The sequence below is a fragment of the Sus scrofa genome, chromosome 17, assembly GCF_054392235.1.
Source record: "Sus scrofa isolate SSC_HxYL_T2T_F1_AM1 chromosome 17, Sscrofa_HxYL_maternal_Yorkshire_Landrace_v2.0, whole genome shotgun sequence".
Taxonomy (NCBI): domain Eukaryota; kingdom Metazoa; phylum Chordata; class Mammalia; order Artiodactyla; family Suidae; genus Sus; species Sus scrofa.
This window is the reverse complement of record NC_139399.1, coordinates 32,146,640-32,166,843: the sequence shown is the minus strand read 5'-3', so window position 1 is coordinate 32,166,843 and position 20,204 is coordinate 32,146,640. Positions and strand designations below refer to the sequence as shown.

The following is a 20,204-nucleotide window of genomic DNA, read 5'->3' as shown; positions in this document are numbered from 1 at the left end:
CCATGTAAGTCTCTTTCTCCAGGACTCAAAACCTCTCAGACACTGAGTCATTCTAGAAAACTGTGCTTTTATTATGATACAGCATCCTTACCCTCTTCTTTGCCTCCAGATTTTCCTGGGGCCACTGGGTGGCACTCTCCTCTCAACCCACTGCCTCCCCAGCTCAGGTGTGGGTAAGTGATCCAGGCCTAGCCAATCAGAGTGCTGCACTGCCCTGGCTGCTGTGATTGGTGTGGGGGGGATGGCATGTGACCCAAGCTGGCCAGTAGAACCCTTCCCAGGATTTATGCTTCAGCCATTGAGACAAAGAAGCCCTCTTTGTCCTGGAGTGCCGTACTGAGAGATGAAAGGAAATTTCAGAGGAAAGTGGGATAAAAAGATGGAGAACTTTGATGGCATTGTTTGGCCACCTGAATCCAGTGGGTTCTGAACCCAGATCAACTATGAAGTTTCACTTGGTGAGTGAACATTCTCTTAAGTTCATTGATGGGTTTCTCTTGAGACCAAAAGAGTCTTGCTTAATGCAGAGGTTTGCCCTTTAGCTGCCCTTGATTAATAATAATAACAACCCTAATGAACATTTAGAATTTTTTTCTAAAATGTATCCTTTCTGGCTTCTTAAACAGAGCTGCCAAATGGGACCTTTCACAGAATGGTTCCAGGACATTCTTTATCAGGTTGGCTGGCATTCAGGGCTGCCATGTGCCCTTGCCTCCATGTCAGATGGACTTGGTGTCTAGGGCTCTTTGAGTTCTCATGCCTAACTATTTTGCATTAAAAATCTTTCCCATTGTTGCTAGGCTATTACTCTTTGCCATTTCTCTCTGCTGTCACTATAAGTGCTTCTAGCAACCCCTCTCCTTCTCTTTAATTGCTGCTTTGACTTAGAAATCTGGTCTCTGAGTTCCGGTCTCTGGATTGCATGGAAAGTAAGTGAACACAGGTTTTGAGCAAATACTTGACAGGCTCCCCTCTGTCTTAAGTACTTAAGTTTTTGATACGTGGACGTTGGATATTAAATATAGCCATTCAATTGCATTTTAGGATTTTGTACCTGTCTTGAGACATGTTCTCAATCAGGAAATGTGTGGGCTAGGAGATTTCTATGTAGGCAAGATGTGATCTAGTTATTTATGCAACCAGGAAAGTTGGTTTTATATGGTAGTTTCCATCTGGAATATTGTTCTATCTTGAAAATAATGTTCTCAAATGAATTTATTCTGTAAGAATCAGTGACTTTTTTGAGTTAAGATAATGAGATTGAAGCCTAGAATAAGTGGATCCATACAGATACTCATTAGTTTCTGCAAAGCCAAACTGGTGTATCTTGTGCTACCCTAGTTACCAATCTTCCCATATGTGAATATGTCCAGAGCTCAAAGTGGAATTTCCAGTATTAGTTTGATTTCTCAGTTTGATTTTGATGATTTTTGTCTCATGAAACAAGTAGCCAAAATACAATGTACTGCCTTATGCTAGCACCAAGGACGAAGTCTAGGACCTATAAGTAGAGTCACATGGACTGAGGTAAAAGAGAGGCAATCTGACAGTCCCAGAGACTGTCTGTCATTAATTCATATGAACTCAGCACGCATTATTTTTGGACAAAGAAGATGGCTTTTGCCAATCATTTCAGCCCCTCTTTAGCACTTTTGAGTGTGTTTATCTTGACAGCTTTTTATTTACTCTTTTTCCCCCCAGTGGTATATCAGAAATATGGCCCCATCTGGAGGCAGTGCATAACTTGATGTTTTCCATAGCCCTTCCAATCAGGAGTAACTACAGCTGTCAGGGGAGCACTGAAAAAATGTCAATTAGCTATAAAAGTTCCACAAACAAGCATTATGTCTTCCTTTTACGAGTCCCCGGGTGCAGCTCAAAGTGGAGTGATGATGTCCGTGCTTAGAAATGGCTGTTGGGGGTCCCTGCATCTTTTTTCCCATTAATAATTGCTTGGCACTGGCACTGGAGTCGTTGCATGGTGGAGCCCAGGCACGCAGAGTGTGTAGGTTAAAAATAACCACAGTTCCAGCTTCCCTTGTGGAGCAGTGGGTTAAGGATCTGACATTGTCACTGCAGTGGCTTGGGTCCTCGCTGTGGCATAGGTTCAATTTCTGGCCCAGGAACTTCCACATGTGGAAGATATGGCCCAAAATACCCTCCAAAACTACAGTTCCCATCACATTTATGGCGCTGAGTGGTGGCACTGAGTCCCTCTCTGTGCAAAGCATGTGGATGAGTTAATCCCTCCAGGGAGCCATCTGCACAGCCCTCCAGCCTCTTGGCTCCTCGCTCCTTCCTGACTCTCCAAGCCCTGGCTACTTGTCTGAAAAACTGAGGTTGCTAGGGCTCCAAAGAGGAATAAGAGAGCAATCTGCCTCCTGGGGTCACTCTTTATAATTGTTCAGGACCCAACCCACGTGGGTTTTATTTGCAGAAAAATGTTCTGTCCTCCAGGCTAAAAGGCTAAAAGAAAATCTCTCCCCTTCCCCCCACCTGAGTAAAACCAGGTAGGTACAGATGGTGGATGTGACCCGTCTTGACATGCCTTTTTTTTTTATTCTTTTTAATTATAGTTGATTCACAATGTTCTGTCAATTTCTGCTCCACAGCAAAGTGACCCAGCCATACATCCATATACATTCTTTTTTTTGTATTACCCTCCATCATGTTCCATCACAAATGACTAGTTACAGTTCCCTGTGCTACACAGCAAGATCTCATTGCTTATCCACTCCAAATGAAATAGTTTGCATCTACTAACCCCAAACTCCCAGTTCCTCCCATTCCCTCTCCCTCCCTCTCCCTCTTGGCAACCCAAGTCTGTTCTCATAAAATCTTATTAACAAAGACAGACAGCCAACCCAAGTGCTCTAATTTGTCAGTTGTATATATTTTTTAACTACCGCATTGAAATATGATTTATCTCAGCTATTGAAGTTTTTGGTGCCTCCTTAAATCTTGCACCTGGAGCCAGTGCTTCACTCTCCTCACCCTGGTCCCAGCATGGCCTTTTAGCCAGAGAGGAAGTGGGTGTGGTCCTTCCTTCAGCAAGGGCTCAGCTGTGTGCTCCCAGGGACTGACCATCACCTTCAGCAGAGTTGGGGCCGCTCTGCCTTGAGTGGAGGTGGAATCTGGAAAGAGATGTACACAGACCTTGGCTCCAGCTCTTGATCTGCAACCACGTAGCCTTCAGCAAATCTTCCAACTTCTCTGAGCCTCCAGCTCCCTGCCGACAAAGCTGAAGCAGTAATACCGACTTCGGAGGATAGCTGTAAAGATTAAATGAGATAAAGTAAGTCAAGTGGCCAGCCTTGGTTAAGTGGCACTTTCACAATGTTTGCAGAGTGAAAAAAATGCACAGAATGTGGTTGAAGGCTGGGAGGATTTTATATCATCAGATTGCCTTCCCCTAAACTGGACCTTTTGTGTTGTTTTCACTTGCTGTGTCAGTTTTGGGAGAGTTCTGCCTGGTTTGTGTCCTGTGCTCGACCCAAGGTTAAGGTTAATATGTGAATCTCTTCATACAGAGTTAATACAGATAATGCTTTGTAGCTAGGAAGCATCTAATAAGTATTTGTTGCATAAGTGGAAAGAAAGTTTATTTATTTTCTTTTTAGGGCCACATCTGTGGCAAATGGAAGTTCCCAGGCTAGTTCCCAGCAATGCGAGATCAGAACTGCATCTGCAACCTACACCGCAGTTTGTCATAATGCCAGTTCCTTAACCCACTGACGAGGCTAGGGATTGAACTCTCATCCTCATGGATACTAGTCAGATTCTTTTTTTTTTTTTTGCTTTTTAGGACCGCACCTGTGGCACATGGAGGTTCCCAGGCGAGGGGTCCAATTGTAGCTACAGCTATGCCACAGCCATAGTAATCTCAGATCCGAACCATGTCTGCAACCCACACCATACCTTGTGGCAACACTGGATCCTTAACCCAATGAGGAAGGCCAGGGATCGAACCTGCAATTTCATGGTTCCTAGTTGGATTCGTTTCCACTGCACCACGATGGGAACTCCACTAGTCAGGTTCTTAACCTACTGAGCCACAATGGGAACTCCAAGAAAGTTTATCGATGAGCAATTACATGAATGAATTAGAATGAGGGAGTGTGGTTTTATCCCCCCACTGAATGGAATATTTGAACAATTCACACTGTCAGCCTTATGGGTTTTTGAAGTTCTTTGAACTCAAGGAAGGCAAGTCTAGGCACCTTGAAGGCTTCCCTGACCCCTGAGATTCCTAAGTAGGGGGGGATCACATGTACATTGTTGCCTGGGTCCTTGTGCCTCCCTCCCCAGTAGGAGCAGAAAGAAGAAGCCAATTTAGTGCTCTTGTTAAGTTGCTAGATTGGCCCACAGATTTTGAATGAATTCCTAACTGCTCTGAAGTCAGAAAGTTCATGGTCCTTGGGGAAAGATGACACTGGGGGCATTTGGTGGAAATGATGTCCACAGGCTAGAAGATTTATTTTTCAAGCTGGGATCAATTTAGTAGTAAAAGCGGGTGCTCTTAATGATTACACTGGAATAAAAGACACCAATCCAGGCTCTTCTGGAGAAGGACACATAGTCATCCTCCTTCCAAGGCAATTCTGTCTGCAAAGTGCTTCCTGTTCAGTGTTGGAAAATCAAGTCATCTCTTCCTCTGTCCAGTGGGTGGCTGGGTGCTTGCCCTTTGCAGCCCCTGCTTTCCAGTGGGTGGTGGGACGATCGCACCCCCATTTTCTGGCTATACCACCTCTTTAGCCAGAAGCCTGGGATCACTGAGAGCTGGGCTCTTCATCCATGGCCATAGGCTGGCTCTCCTGCTGCACTGGGACTTTCTGTGTGAGAGAGTCAAGTCTTCCAGGAACCAGGAAAATGGAATCAGAAGTATAACAGCCAGGTCTCTCGTTGTGGCTCAGATGGTTAAGAATCAAACATAGTGTCAATGAGGATGCAGGTTCGATCCCTGGCCTTGCTCAGCAGGTTAAGGATCTGCCATTGCTGTGAGCTGTGGTGTAGGTCACAGATGTGGCTCCGATCCCATGTTGCTGTGACTGTGGCATAGGCCAGCAGTTGTAGCTCCAATTCAACTCCTAGCCTGGGAACTTCCATATGCCCTCAAAAAAAAAGTAGAGAGGACAAGCAAAAGCAGAAAGCCAATGAGGTGACCTGTGTGGCGGCTCAGTTGTCTTTGAGATAAATGGCCGATGTTAGCACTTCGAAGGATTATAGATCATCTAGTCGAATATCTCACTAATATCCCCCTCTCACCCCAATTTACCATGGAGGAAAGTAAAATCAAAAGAATAAAATAATGTGCTCAAGTTTGTGGATTCCTTCCAATCTATACTTCTAGCCCACACCTCCCCCATGGATTCCAGCCTCAAGAATCCCACTGCTTCCTCAAAATCTCTGCTAATGGAAATACCAAAGTCAACATATCCTTCAGTGCTCCAGGCCACCCACACACCCGAGCCCCCCACAGAACTCCCCCCAGCCAACATAAGTCCTCCCTCCCAGATGCTCAGAACCCAAGTCTTGGAGTAGCTTGGGACCCCTTATGTCTTCATCTTCTCTCACACATCACGTGGAATCTGTTAGAAAATGTCACTCAGGGAGTTCCTGCTTCATGAGGACAGGGGTTTGATCCATGGCCTCACTCAGTGGGTTGAGGATCTGGCATTGCTGTAAGCTGTGGTGTAGGTCTCAGAGGCACCTCAGATCTGGGGTTGCAGTGGCTGTGGCAGAGATCAGAAGCTACAGCTCCAGTTGGATCCCTAGCCCAGAAACTTCTATATGCTGCAGGAATGGGCATAAAAAAGAAAAAAGAAAAGAAAAAAAGAAAAAGAAAATGCCACTCAGAGCATACCCAGAGTCTAACCACTTCTTACACCTGCTCCAAGCCCCCATCATTTGTCATCTGGGTTATTGTTATTGCCTCCTAACTCCTTTCACTCATAACTCCCCACAGTTCTTCTTTCACTGAATTGAACAGTTAAATCAATCCTTTTAAAGCCTACGTTGGCCCTGTCACTCCTCTGTTCAAACTCCCCTAGTTTCCCACCTCCCTCAGAGTAAAAGCTGAAATCCGTCCTCTGGCCTGCAAAGCTCTACAAAAACTGAATCACCCACTGTTTCTTCAATGTCATCTTCTAAAAGGAGCTCCCTTGTTCACACAGCTACAGCCACTCTGGCCTTGTTGCTCTTCCTCAAATGAAACAGGTACCCTTGCCTCAGGGCCTTTGCACTGGCTGATTCCTGTGCCTTGAATGCTTAGCTAAATCCCTCTCTACCTTCAAGTCTTTGCTCAGATGTCAGCGTCCATAAAACTGCTACTTCTCATGCCCTTTTCCTGTGTTATATTTCTGCAGAGCATCTATAACCTTCCCATATACTCTATATTGTACTTGTTTCTATTTATTGCATATCACCTCTGAGTAGAATATAAGCAAGCTAAAGGTAGAAATTCATGTGACTTATCCCCTGCTGTGACCTCAAAGGAGGCACACAGTAGGAATTTGATCAGTATTTACTGAATATAAGAATTTAGCAGCTTTCACCAACTGTGTGCCATGGGTCAGGCATGTACTAAGTGTATCAAGATGATCACAGCAAAATCTTTTTTCTTAAAGTGGCCCTGAATCCTTGGGATGGAGGCACAGGCAACCCTAGTGTGATATGGTCAGGATGCAACCCATGGTTTTTGTTCTACCATGTGGGTGGGTGACCTTGAGCATCTGGACCAATTCTTTGTGCATGCAGACACCCCTTCCTTCTTCCCTGGAGGCAGAGATAACACTGCACCATGGAAATGAAGCCCCCACTGGAGTTTGCCTCAGACATATAAGAACTCAGGGCCTAACAGGGCAACACCCTTCCATTTTCATGTTCAGACCACCTCTCCAAGGGAGCTGGTTCCCTTCCAGCACAGTGGCCTCTAAGACTGTCTCCAGTGATTCCTCCTCCTGGTGGTGTGCCCTCTTGTAATCCTCTTCCCTTCATGGGGACCTGGCCATATTGGCTCGCTTCTAACCAATAGAATAGGGCAAATATAACTTATGAGGCTAGGTTACAAAAAGCCTGTGGCTTCCACTGTGCTTTCTCCCCCTCTCTTTCAAGTTACCAACTCTGGGAAGATCTAGCTGCCAGCTTGTGGCAAACACCCCCATGGGTGAAGCTAATCTGCTGAGGCTTCCTACCAATGGCCATGGGATTGTATGAAGTCAGGGCTGATCCTCCCCAAGCCAGCCCTTGAAATGGCACAGCCTCTGCTGACACCCAGCCTGTTGACTTGTGAGAGGCCCCTCAGTGGAACTACGTGACCGAGATGCTCCTGGATTTCTAACCCACAGGAACTCTGTGACAGTACATGTTTGTGACTTTCAGCGCCTACATTTTGGGGTGATTTGTTATGCAGCAATAGGTAACTAATACATAATCACATCTCTGCTTTGAGCCACAGCCTCTGTCAAGTGTCCAGAGCCCAGGGAAGCCCCCATCCCCAGGGTGCTGGTACAAGACTAGAAGAGGCAAGAAAGAGGAACCACAGGGAGGGTGTGGGAGAATCTGGAGGGTCCCTTTGGTTCCCGTGAGCCATTTGCCACTGCTTTCCTGCCCTGGGTGCTGTGATCTTTCAGAACAATCAGCCAGGCAGAAACTGGTCCTCTCCGGGTTAAGCGACAAGTTATTGAATTCTTTCTTTTTGATTGGATTAGACAAAGACATTGACTAGCTCTCTATGAAAGGAGGAAAGTTGAGCCCAGCCCGATTACATTCCTTCAGCATCCTTGGTTCCAACAGCCTCCTTTCTCTTGCTCCAGATGCTCAATAAATTTCTGTTGTTATTGTTCCGAGGTGGGAGGAGAAGCAAAAATGAATTCTCTTTTCTTGTGTAAGAGGACCAATCACCTCTGCACCCACCCCTTCCTCCAATGTGATCATGTTCTCATCACAGTGCATACGGCTTATGGCTGAGAACTGCCGAGAAAAGCCATGGACCTGCCTGAATTAGCCCCCGACTTGGGTGAGCAGTGAAGCAGAAACCATCCCTCCTTTTAACACCATGACTCCACCAAGCAGGCCAAGCCCTGAAATCATCATTGATTATCTCATTTGGCCTGACTCCTGGGAAATCTCAGGGGAAAGCAAATTGAATTGGATATTTGCCTCCACTCTTGTAACAGGAGCCCTGCCTAGATTCATTTCAGTCATGACAGACATCCAGAAAATGAGGCCTGGAGTAGCGTGGCTGCAGGGGCTGTCTGGTCCCGTGAGAAGATGGTCTCTGGTGAGTGGATGAATGGAAGGGGGGTGCTTTGGAGCCAAGCACCATCTTTTAACCTAGAGGATTAGTCCCAGAGGGGAGGCCCCTTTGCACATGGGCTCTCTTGGCTGGCACAAGGAAAAGGCCAATTGTTAGGAAAGATGAATGAAGCAAAGGCCAGGCTGCATTGTTTTTGTGGGGGAAGAGGGTCTGGGGCCCCCTGGGGAGAGAGGGCTGCACTGGGACTGTTGAGGGTAGGATCTTAGGAATAAAGGGACAAGAAGCCCTTTTGTGACCATGGGTCATTCCAAGAAATCCCTGGCCCTTAGTAGGGGGGAGATGAATAGGCAAAACTTAAAAAGGCCAGGAGGGTTTATTTAATGAGAGAGGATTTCAGGGCGGGCAAGCCCTGCTGGAGGCCTCTCAGCTGAGCCGAGAGAGCAGTCTCAATCCTGAGCCCTGGACCACCTGCTTCTCTCATAAACAGCCCGCCAATGGGGCCTGGCCAGCCTGAGTAGGGGAGAGCCCCAAGAGACTGGGTGACAAACACAGTGCCGAATAGAGAAAGCCCATAATGTGAAATTGGCAGGATCTCCACCTGGCTGGCAGATGGAGCACGTGGGCTTCACAACGGAGAGTAAATGGGACCTGTGAACCTAGTGAGGCCATGGGGGGAAGATTTTATGGGCAAATTTATGAACAAAATTACAATAATAATAATAATAACATTAGCACAGATTATTTATCAAGTGTCTTCAATGTGACAGGTCAGGACATAGATGGGTAGATAGATGACAGAAGATAGAGTAGGTAGATAAGGATAGATGATGGATGGATGGATAGATAGGTTGATAGATAATAGACAGATGGATAACAAATAGATGATAGATAATGGATGATCGATAAGTAGATAGATAACAGATAGGTGATAGATTAGAGAGATGATAGAGAGATAGATCCAAAAAGAGAAGTACTATTATTTGTAGTGAAAAATGTTGACCCTCCCAGATCCCCTTGGAACCCTTTTCACCCATTTTGCCTTTTGTGCCCACCCCCAGGCTTGGGTGTGCTCTCGCTTCCAGCAGCAAGCAAGTGTGTCTGTTTTTTCATAGGCCTTCTCTCAGCCTGGTGGAGCTTGCTTTGCAGAGATGTAAGCACTGCAGAATTTTCATCCACTGTCTTTCCCACAGCCCTTAACCAGTGACTAACAGGTGCAGAGACATGAAAGCACCTCTGGGTGTGGCCAACACAGGCATCACCTACAGCTCAGAGCCCCTCTGGGGTCAGGTTGAAGCTGCCCTTTGCAGGACTTTGGCCTGAAATGACACTTCTGCTCAGCTTCATCCATTTTTCTCCCCCACTTCCCCCACTCAATTTCCACTTTCTCCTGGGAGCCCTTCCTTAATCATACGCATCCTAGTCTCAGGATATGCTTTGAGGAAACCTCACTTAAGACATTATCCCCCATTTGTAGGAGAGAAAACTGAAGCTTATAGTGATACGAAGGCATTAGCTTGCCCAGGGCCACTCAAGGAAATGGCTGAGTTGGTATTTATAGGCAGTCCTGACTCCAGGGTCTGTGTTCTTTCCATCACTTGCAGAACTCACTTCCAAAAAGGAAGCATTTGTGTGTGGAAAACTGGGAGGAAAGCTCATGCTTCTTGTCATCCTTTGGTTCCCTCTGAGGGGTGCTTCTTGACCGTGGGATCAAGAGTTGGTCAAATTCAAGACACCTTCACGACAGTGCTGGGGAAGAGGACAACTGACTTGCCAGGATTTCTCAGTAGGTATATTTCATTTAGTTTTTGCTAAAATTTGACCCCGAGGGTCAATGGATTTATCCCAGTAGAATTACTCCAAAAGATACCTTCCTCAAAGGGAGATTTGTAGCTGCTTCTGTGCCCCAGTTACCTTCCATGCCAACATGGTACTGACATGTGGGAAGTTTCACCATGAGGTATGATTGGTTTGTATTTATTTCCTTTGAAAGTTAGAGGTTATGTGACCACTACTGTGTCCTTGTCATTGTTGTCTGCCAGCAAAGGAATGTTTGGGCCCAGAGGTAGATAGATTTGTGGAGCCCGATAGGCCTCAAGCACTGGCCTTAGGTGCCTAGCAAATTACCCAGCACTGGAGACGGAAGAAGCGTGATGGCAAATAGGTGGGCAGATGCTAGAGGTAGGGGTTTCTCTGGACTCAGAAAGACCTGGATTGAAGGTTGCAAACTAGCTGTGTGGCTCCTGGCAAGTTACTTAACCCATCTGAGCCTTATGTCCTCATCTGCAAAATGGGAATTCCAATTGTCTCTAGTTTATAGAATTGCTGAAAGGAACTGATGTAAAGATTGACACCTAGTAACAGCATGTATTTGATAATGATATCCATGTTTTAATAGCTTAGTTTTGACCTCTGTTAAGCAGGAGAGAAAAGTCAGGAGATTGCATACAATGCAGCTGGCGTGGCAATGCATGTCAGCATATACTGCAATGTGTGTTAGCATATATTCCAAAGCATGTCAGCATATGCTCTAACTCTAGCAAGCTGTCTGCTTACCAAACAGGTCTTGTTTTGAACCTATAATCATCAGGAGGTGAAAGGAAGACGTTGTGTTATAAAAGTGCCTTCTCTCATGGGATCCATGCTTTCTGCAACCTGCTTAATGATGACAGCACAAAATATGGGGCCCATATCTATGAATGTTTATATTCTGCTGGGGCTCTGTAACCTTCAGACTTACAGGCAAATGGTTAATGTTTAAGCAGGAATTGCTTGGCTGCTAGTTTGAGGGCCACTCAAATTTATTTTCTAAGTGTGTCCAATTGGCCTTGTCTTCTAGGGAACAATTGCTTTTGGTTATAATCTCTAACAGAGGCCTCCCAGTATTTAGATTCGAGGTGTGTCTCCTGGAAATGTGCATTAATCATTCTGACTGCAGTAACACTGCCCCCAAACATCAGAACTTCTATCAGTTAACAACCACAGAGGTTTCTTTTCTTGCCGAGGTGGCTTCAAGTCAGTTGGACAGCTCTACCTAGAGCCGTGGGTTGGGTTCAAGTCGGATCATGTATCTTCATTCTAGGGTCCAGGCTCATCAGAGACAGCAGCTCTGTGGGCATCCCCTGCCTGTGGTGGCTACGGGCCCAGCTGGGCAGCACATGCAAAGCCTCTGCTCAGATTATGTTGGCCAAAGCAATCATTGGGCCAAATCCACCATCAAGATACTCTGTCTAGTGCACATGACAAAGTGGGTAGGTGTAGAATTTAACAGTGGGAGGGGGAACAAAGGAGTGTCACAACAATCCAATCTACTATATAAGAATAATGAGACGTCACACTGGACCTAGAACTAGGACAAATGACAGAGACCATCAAAGAGAGGTAGAAGTACAGATACACACTACTGTATATAAAATAGGTAAACAACAATGACCTACTGTAGAGCACAGGGGGCTATATTCAATATCTTCTGATGATCTATAATGGAAAAGAATCTGAAAAAGAATATATAATAATGTGTGTATATATATGTATATGTATATATATGTATGTATACGTGTATATGTATAACTGAAACACTTTGCTGTTCACTTGAAACTAATACAACATTGTATTAGTATTTATACTTGAATAAATAAATAAACTTTAAAAATCCTTATTGAACAAAAAAGAGAGAGCGAGATCAGAGTGTGAACACTAGTGCTCTGAGAATCAGTTATGCATGGAACATGGAAATTACCCCAAAAGACACCAAAAGGTCTCTGTCCTCTACCCCAACTTACCGATGCTTATTAGTAAACTGATAAAAATAAACTAAGATATAGGCATTGGGAATTAATAAGACATAAATGATACATCTAGTTAGATAATCACTACCGTGGCAGAATTGGGTTGGGGGGGACCTCCCAGATTGTTGTGTGACTATAATTTCAGGGTAAAGTCACAATGCTGTGAGTTCTGTAGGATTTCTTAAGCAGACTTTTATTTATTTATGCCACATCAATGATGAGAAAGTGGCTCTTGTTTGGCTTTTAGCTAATAAGCAAAGCATTCCTGTAAATAGGAGTTGCTGAGTCATATGCATTTTTGTAAAGTTAAACCAGTAGAGGGTGTGTCCTGGTCTCCAGCGCTCTTGGCTAATGTGGATGGGTACCTGGGAGGAGGTGGGATTGACTGGGGTGTGTCTGGTCACCCCCTTTCCAAAGGTGTGGAGTCAATGTAGCTGTGAGGGGGGTCAGTGGAAGCAGTCACCCCTAGGGACTGAGCTAGGGCTGTGGGAGAATCTCTAAAAGGCTCTGGATTTCTTGCCTCCCCCTGCCCCCATGCTGGATCCAGCGACTGAAAGTCCTTAAAATGATACTTGTGCTCACATCACCCCATCACTCAGCATCTGGCAAGTCCATGATGGAGTACTTGCAGGATCTGGAAATGCTCACTCTGCTGGGCTGCCAGATCCTTGACAAAAGGGTGCCTTTGGGTCCCCCTGCAATTTTTAGGGTGAAGGAAACGTACTTAAAAAGCACAGAAGTGGGAGTTCCTGTCACGGCGCAGTGGTTAGTGAATCTGACTAGGAACCATGAGGTTGCGGGTTTGATTCCTGGCCTTGCTCAGTGGGTTAAGGATCCAGCGTTACTGTGAGCTGTGGTGTAGGTCGCAGACGTGGCTTGGATCCCGCATTGCTGTGGCTCTGGTGTAGGCCGGCAGCTGTAGCTCCAATTAGACCCCTAGCCTGGGAACCTCCACGTGCCGCAGAAGCGGCTCAAGAAAAGGCAAAAAGACCAAAAAAAAAAAAAAAAAAAAAAAAGAAAAGAAAAAAAAAAAAGAAAAAAAAGCACAGAAGTGATTCAGGACCAAGATAGTTGTGTGCTGTCAAGATGAGGTCCCTTGCTCTTCTCTGGATTAATCCAGAAAGTGGTTGATGGCCATGCATCTCAGCTGGGGAATCTTACAGGTAATGAAATTAGACTTTTTCATCATGAGGATGGAAGTAAAAGAAAATGTATTTCCAGTTTCTTAAGACCTACCTGAATAGATGCATAATGCAGGAATAAAATGGCAAAGGGAGAATTGCCAGAGACTTCTAGAGCTCAAAGTGGATGGAAAACTCTTGTTCTCTTTTACAATTAAGGAAATAGGAGGCTTATTAGGTGAAGGGTCTTGTTCAAAGCACACGAGCATTTGATGCCATGGACCTTTGCACTGAGGGCCTGGTTTTTACTTCTCACCCCACAATCCCATTGACCACAAGGGTCCCAAAGGTTTTCAGTGTCTGCTTTTGAATAACAAGAATCGAACTGAAGATTATTAGGGGCAAATGTTACGTAATCAATGAAGAGATTATGGAGTACTCGTGCTGACCTTGGTTGGAAAAGAGACCAGCAGGGATTCCCACAGAATTCACATAAGCCAGGGGGAGGGGAGACCCTTCTTTGAGTTCACTGAGTTCTGGGGAAAAGCCCAGATTTGGATACTGACCAGCTGTAAACTTGCCATTTAATTTCCTTTAGTATTATTTCCCTCATTTGCCAAGTAAAGATAATTATTTCCGAACTGCCTGCTTTGAAAGCATATTGTGAAATTCCAAATATAGATGATTTAGTCCAACAAAAACATGTGTAGGGCCCATTTTGCAAGGCATCAGAGAGTCAAAGATGAATATAGCAAGAATACCCTGGCTAGCCTAATGACGGAGCATTCTGTGTTATCCTCTCTCGGGGCTGCTCCCTTTTCCCTGGATGCAGTGGCTGGACAGACATCTGCTGGTGCCCCCACCACCCACGCAGCTCAGAGCTCTCAGGTTTATGGTCCTCAGTAGTTTCTGCAACACATAATCCATTATCCAATGGTCATTGATTAACACAGAAATTTTTTCCACCTTTACATACATGTGAGTTTCAGGGGTGATTCATGGATTGTTCATATTGAAGAATCAGGATTCAAGAGGGAAATGTGTGAGATAGAAAACTAAGGAGCAAGGGCTGAATCTCTCAAGTTGCTTCATTCCCAACTTTCTTTAAGGGTCTGGATGACTCACTCCATTGTTCTGAGTTTGAATTTCCCCCACTCTACTCAGGGAAGAAGAATCTTGTTTGCCTGCTCCATGGGGTTCTTGGGGATTCAAGATGGCAACAGGTATGAAAGCACTTTTTAAAATGTCTAAGTGTTAAAAAGGAAAACCTAGGAGTTCGTTTCATGGCTCAGCGGAAGAGAATCTGACTAAAATCCATGAGGACACTCAGTGAGTGATTTGCAAGTGGGACCTTATTAGGACATATGTGATCTACATCATGTCAGGGATATGGCCCTCCCCACTGCCTTCCCATTCACAGAAGAGCTGATGCTTCTGCTCTCAGGAGAAAAAGCACAGATTTTGTTGCTATTCCAGAAATTCTGAACTCTGCAGCTAACTGGATCACTTTAAAGGCCCAGGCAGGAGACATATTTGTTGTCAATGTCTGCATATAAGGGATTTCTCTCTGCATGATTTTGCTCTTAAGGATGGAATGAAGTCTACTTCAATGAAATGCATAGGGAATACTGATCTACTTTGAAAGGCACCACTTATCCATTTATTGGTGGCCCAGGTATGTGGATGATTATGGGGCTTTCAGGAGAACAGGCATAAAGGAGACCATTTCCAGGAGATACCTACTCTTAGAACAGGGATATCTTGGAGTTCCTGTTGTGGCTCAGTGGTTAACGAATCTGACTAGGAACCATGAGGCTGCTGGTTCGATCCCTGGCCTCCACTCAGTGGATTAAGGATCTGGTGTTGGCGTGAGCTGTGGTGTAGGTTGCAGATGCGGCTCGGATCCCGAGTTGCTGTGGCTCTGGCGTAGGCCGGCAGCTATTGTTCTGATTAGACCCCTAGCCTGGGAACCTCCATATCCCGTGGGAGCGGCCCGAGAAATGGCAAAAAGACAGAAAAAAAAAAAAAAAAAAGAACAGGGATGTCTTGTAGACATCCCACATGGCCAGTGGCCATCAAGCAACCCCAAAGTTGATCCATTATATACTGCCTACCTCTTGCTGTGTCTTCATTAGTACTTACATACATGATGCCAGCAGGTTTTACTTTTATTAAACAAATTAAGAAATTTTGCACATGTTTATAATTTGGTTTTCATGCCCAAATATACATTAGTTTGGTCTCCTGGGAATAAACTTTTGTGTATGTGCTCTAAACTTCAAGTTATTTTTCTACATATTATTATGGCTTTGCATTTCAGACCTGTGAGAGACTTAAAGGAATAAGTTATATGCTACTGCCTTTATCGGTATTATCATAAATAGTTTTATGATGCTGTTTTTTCCTTCTTTAAATAGACACTGGAAACTCTATAGCAAATTACTGTATGCTATAAGTCTAGCTCAGGAAATGCTTGAATATTTTCGGCAGGGGAAAGAAATCATCATCAAGTTGATTGGCAAAATAGCTTAACTATCTAAGAAATATTTAGGGTTTTACCTTGAGGCTTTACTGAAGGATAAACTCTTGGAGAAAGTAACAGACAATTACTTATCTGTCTGAATTGCTCAGGTTTACAGCAAAGCACATGGGTCTCTGAATGGTGATTTGACTTTATTCCCATTATAATAAAAGTGGGAATTACTTTCTTACCAGCTGAATGAAGAAATAATAATTTTTTTAACACAGAATAATTCACTTGCAAGCTGTGCATTTTTTTACTGTTGTTCTTTTTAAATTCTATCTTTGCTGGACTCCTACTTCAAAGATGACTAGAGTAGAAGTGAGAAGGCCACTGCACACTAGCTGTGTGATCTTGGTCAAGTCACTGAAAGTGCGTGAACCTCATTGATAAAAAAACATGAATTATATGATCTTTTTCCCCCCAAATATTTTGTTCCTAACATTACATACTTAAAATTTACAACATGTGTCCTGAGATTGTTATATTTTATTATTTTCTTTGCTTTTGTCTTCATGCAGAATATCTTGCTAATGAGCTTAGAATTTGAGAATGAAGATATCTCTATCACTGTTCTGATTAATTTTGCAGTTGTTCGTAAGTACTTAGTTTTCTGTGTTCAAGTATGCATTGAATTTAGACCAATTCCTGTGACTTGTGGGTTAAAACAACTTGAGCATAATTACCTTTCACTTCTAGCTTTAAGAGTGAATGATGATTCTTCATTTGCACCCTCTTTCTTGCTACTGTGACCAGCCTGGGTCTCTGAGTGAAGATAACATGGAGCAAACCCCTCCATTTATGAGTAATGAGCATGCATCATAAATAAATCATTTGTGATCAAACCATGAGGTCTGGGGATTGTTCATCACTGCATCATAACCTAGCCTATCCTGACTAGTATAACTTCCTTCTTCCATTTTATGTAGTTGACAAATAGCATTTTGGGGAATTTACTAATTGAGGTCAGCGAATGAACCGTGCTTCTGACGCTGTTGACACCAACTAGGAAGAAACTTAGCTACTATGGATATTTACCCATTTCTGAGCAAAAAGTTGCAAATGATCCAAACTAAACAGACACCTGGCTCCAAATAATACAGTTTCTCATCTTCCTCAAAAATATTTAATCAACAACATATTTCAGCCCAGTAGTGAATTATAAGGGACTACTTATATTCTTAAGACATGAGATTATTTTTTAAATTTGGTTTTATTTTCCATCATGGTTTATTATGGGATATTCACTATAGTTCCCTGTGCTATACAGTAGGTCCTTGTTTATCCATTCTATATATAATAGTCTGCTAATCCCAAACTCCTACTCCACCCCTCCCCAACCCAGCCTCTCCCTAAGCAACCAGTCTGTTCTCTGTGTCTGTGAGTCTGTTTCTGTTTCATAGATAAGTTCATTTGTGTCCATTTTAGATTCCATATCTAAGCCACATCACATGATATTTGTCTTTCAGACTTCCTTCACTTAGTACGGTAATTTCTATGCCCATTCATATTGCTGAAAATGGCATTACTTCATATTTCTGATGGCTGAATGGTATTCTCTTGTGTGTGTGTGTATATGTATGTATATATATATATATACCACATCTTGATCCATTCAGCCCCGTTGATGGACATTTAGGTTACTTTCATGACTTGGCTATTGTGAATAGTGCTACTATGACCATTGTGTTGCATGTATCTTTTCAAATTAGAGTTTTATCTGGATAAATGCCCAGGAGTGTGATTGCAGGATCACATGGTAACTCTATTTTAAGTGTTTCTGAGGAACCTCCATACTGTTTTCTGTAGTTGCTGCACCAATTTACATTCCTACCAACAGTGTAGAAGGGTTCTCTTTTCTCCACACCCTCTCCAACATTTGTTATTTCTAGACTTTCTGACCAGTGTGAGTTGGCACCACATTGCTGTTTTGATTTGCATTTTTCTAATAAGAGATATTATTTATTTGAACAATTGTTACAAACCAACAAACCACTGTACAGACTGCAGATATTTTTGTTGTTTCTATTGTTATATGTAATTTTTGAGTGAAATCATATTTGCTACAGTGAATTGAATCATTTTGAGGATGAAGGGTCTGGCTGTAGTCCAAGTACACCCAAGTGACATGAGTGCTTCAATCAGCCATTTAAAATAGTTCCTTTGAAAACAGGACCTGAAAATGCACAGTGTAGAAGAAAAGAGTTTTTCAAGTTTGCTAATGGCTGCTTTATTGTTTTCGTTCTCCTGGGGTCCTTCTTTCTTCTTGCTCTACATGTTCTTCCTTTGTGATCTCAGCCCTCCCTCAGCTTCTAATAATGGGACTCAGCAAAGCAAGAATAAAAGATTTCCTGGGCTGGTCTCGGGACTGTGGGAAACATAAGGGTGGGTCCTGAACTGAGCAGAAGAACTAGCCGTGGGGTGTTTGCCTTGACTGGTCAAAGCATTCCCAGGGGGTCAGGAGAACGGAGGCTGGGCAGAGAGATGATTTGGGGAGCAGAATGAAAGAGACAGAGTTTGGGGGTTACAAAAGCAGGTCTGAAGGCCATGGGGGAATTCAAGTCAGGGGCCAGAATTGCATTCAAGAAAGGAATTGACAATAAAAATCAGTGACAGGGACTCTGGGGAATCTTCCAGAACAGCTTGCTGCTTTCCTGCCAGCTTCATTGTTCCAGCTGCAAGCTCTGCTGTGCTTGCTTCCGAAATGTCTCCCTAGCATAGCAGCATCCCTGGAGGTTCAGCTGGCATTCTGCGACCTTCTGGCTAATAGCCGCCAGCCTGAGCTTTAGACCTGAATTTCTATCTACTCTTCTTCTTCCCTCCCAGTCCAACCCTTTTCCCCCTACCCTCTGTCTCAGTGAATGGCATCTCTTCCATCAGTATTCGGAGCCAGAATCCTTGGGCTTATCCATAGTTGCTCCCTTCCCTCATTCCCCACATCTGATCAATCCTGAGCTATCTATTCAATCCAGACCTCCTCTCTGTCCCCACTGTCCATGGAGGATTTTCCTGCCACCAAAGCTGTCCTGCTCTATTTCATCAGACATGGAATGCCAAAGTCAACCTCTTGTAGAGGAAATGGATCTGTCCAGATCTCAGACATGGCAGGATGGGGAAATGTGGGGTTTTCATTTTTCTGAAGAACAACTGAACCCCTGAGAAGTTAACACAGAGGAGCTGAGGATTAATAAGTATGAAGGAACCTGCCAGTGTGGGAGCCCTTTCTACCAGGCGCCTGATCTCTCTCCAGGGACCAGGATCCATCTTTCCTCTACTTTAGGAGGTACTATAAGCCTGCCTACAGTCCTCTCAATCCTTGCCCAAGGATGAGACATAGGGAGACATTATAGAGGGCCCTGGCTGCTGTCTTAGAACTCTTCACTTCCAAGTTGTTGACCATTCATTTCAAGAAAGGCTCTGCCTCTGTCTCACAGAGGTGTGGCCTTATGATGCCTACAAGGTATGCCTGATAAAGTACAGTGAACCTAATATCTGTAGTGACGACACACAGAGAAGCCAGGGATGGGGCAGGAAATTGGATCTAAGGAGACTGACAAGGGCCTGGCATTAAGGATGGAGGGCAATGGGTGTTTCCAAGCAGGCATAAAACTCATTCCCATAAAGGGTAAAGTTGAGTGCTCAGAGCAACTGGGCAAAGGCCTGCATTTGAGCAGGGAGGGGTGGATTCTGGTGTGTTGCCCTCAGGGCCATGTACTGCACCGAATTTTATCTCCACAACTGCCTGTTGATACATTGGAAGCAGAGGTGCAAAGAGATTAGGTCAGGAGTTCTCAAACACTCTTAAAACTTACTGAGGATCTAGAAGAGCTTTTGCTTGTATGGGTTATTTCTATCAATACTCATCTCATTAGAATGGTTAAGAAATGAGGCCCTACTGTACAGCACAGAGAACTATATCCAGTCTCTTGGGAAGATGATATGAGAAAAAGTATATACATAAATACATACACACACTGGGTCACTGTGCTGTACAGCAGAAATTGATTCAACACCGTTAAGTCGACTACACCCTAATAAAAATTATTTTAATTAATAAAAAAGTTTATACAAAAATTGAAATAACTAAACAAATAAATAAAATATGATAAAACATTAAAAAAGATTAAAACAAGTGTTCCCATTGTGGCTTAGTGTGTTAAGGATACAACTGCAATGACTCGGGTTACTGCAGAGGCGGGGTTTAATCCCTGGCCTGGCACAGTGGGTTAAGGATCTGGTGTTGCTGCAGCTGCAGCTCAGATTCGATCCCCGGCCTAGGAACTTCCATATATCATGGGTATAACAAAACAAAACAAAAAGAATACACAAGCACACATTCCATGAGGCATCAATGTGATAACATCACATGTCTTATAGTCTCCAGAAAGCTCCATTGCACACTCTTGAGAGAAAGGGAGTGGAAAAGATAAATAACATTATGTCAATATTATAAAAATAGTTTTGACTTTGGTAGCCCTGAAAGGGGTCCCGCATGGGCTCCTGGACCCTACTGTGAGAAC

At 44.0% G+C, this 20,204-nt stretch overlaps 1 protein-coding gene across 3 annotated transcripts in view; it reads left to right on the top strand.

Annotated features, from left to right (window-relative positions):
- Positions 1-20,204, top strand: part of LOC102160165 (uncharacterized) — a 73,082-nt gene that overhangs the window by 16,040 nt on the left and 36,838 nt on the right. The window contains exons 4-10 of one of the 3 annotated variants that reach the window (XR_014832846.1): positions 110-173; positions 7,849-8,017; positions 8,178-8,281; positions 9,859-10,040; positions 14,328-14,386; positions 16,206-16,281; positions 16,384-16,529. Coding sequence is in view for 1 of the 3 variants with exons in the window: in XM_085004525.1 (XP_084860651.1) it covers positions 9,794-10,040; positions 14,328-14,386; positions 16,206-16,281 (382 nt within the window). In the remaining 2 variants the exon portion in view is untranslated. Of the gene's footprint in view, positions 1-109; positions 3,296-7,848; positions 8,018-8,177; positions 8,282-9,686; positions 10,041-14,327; positions 14,387-16,205; positions 16,282-16,383; positions 16,530-20,204 lie in introns of those variants that run through there. The other 2 variants (XR_014832847.1, XM_085004525.1) reach the window with 2 other exon arrangements.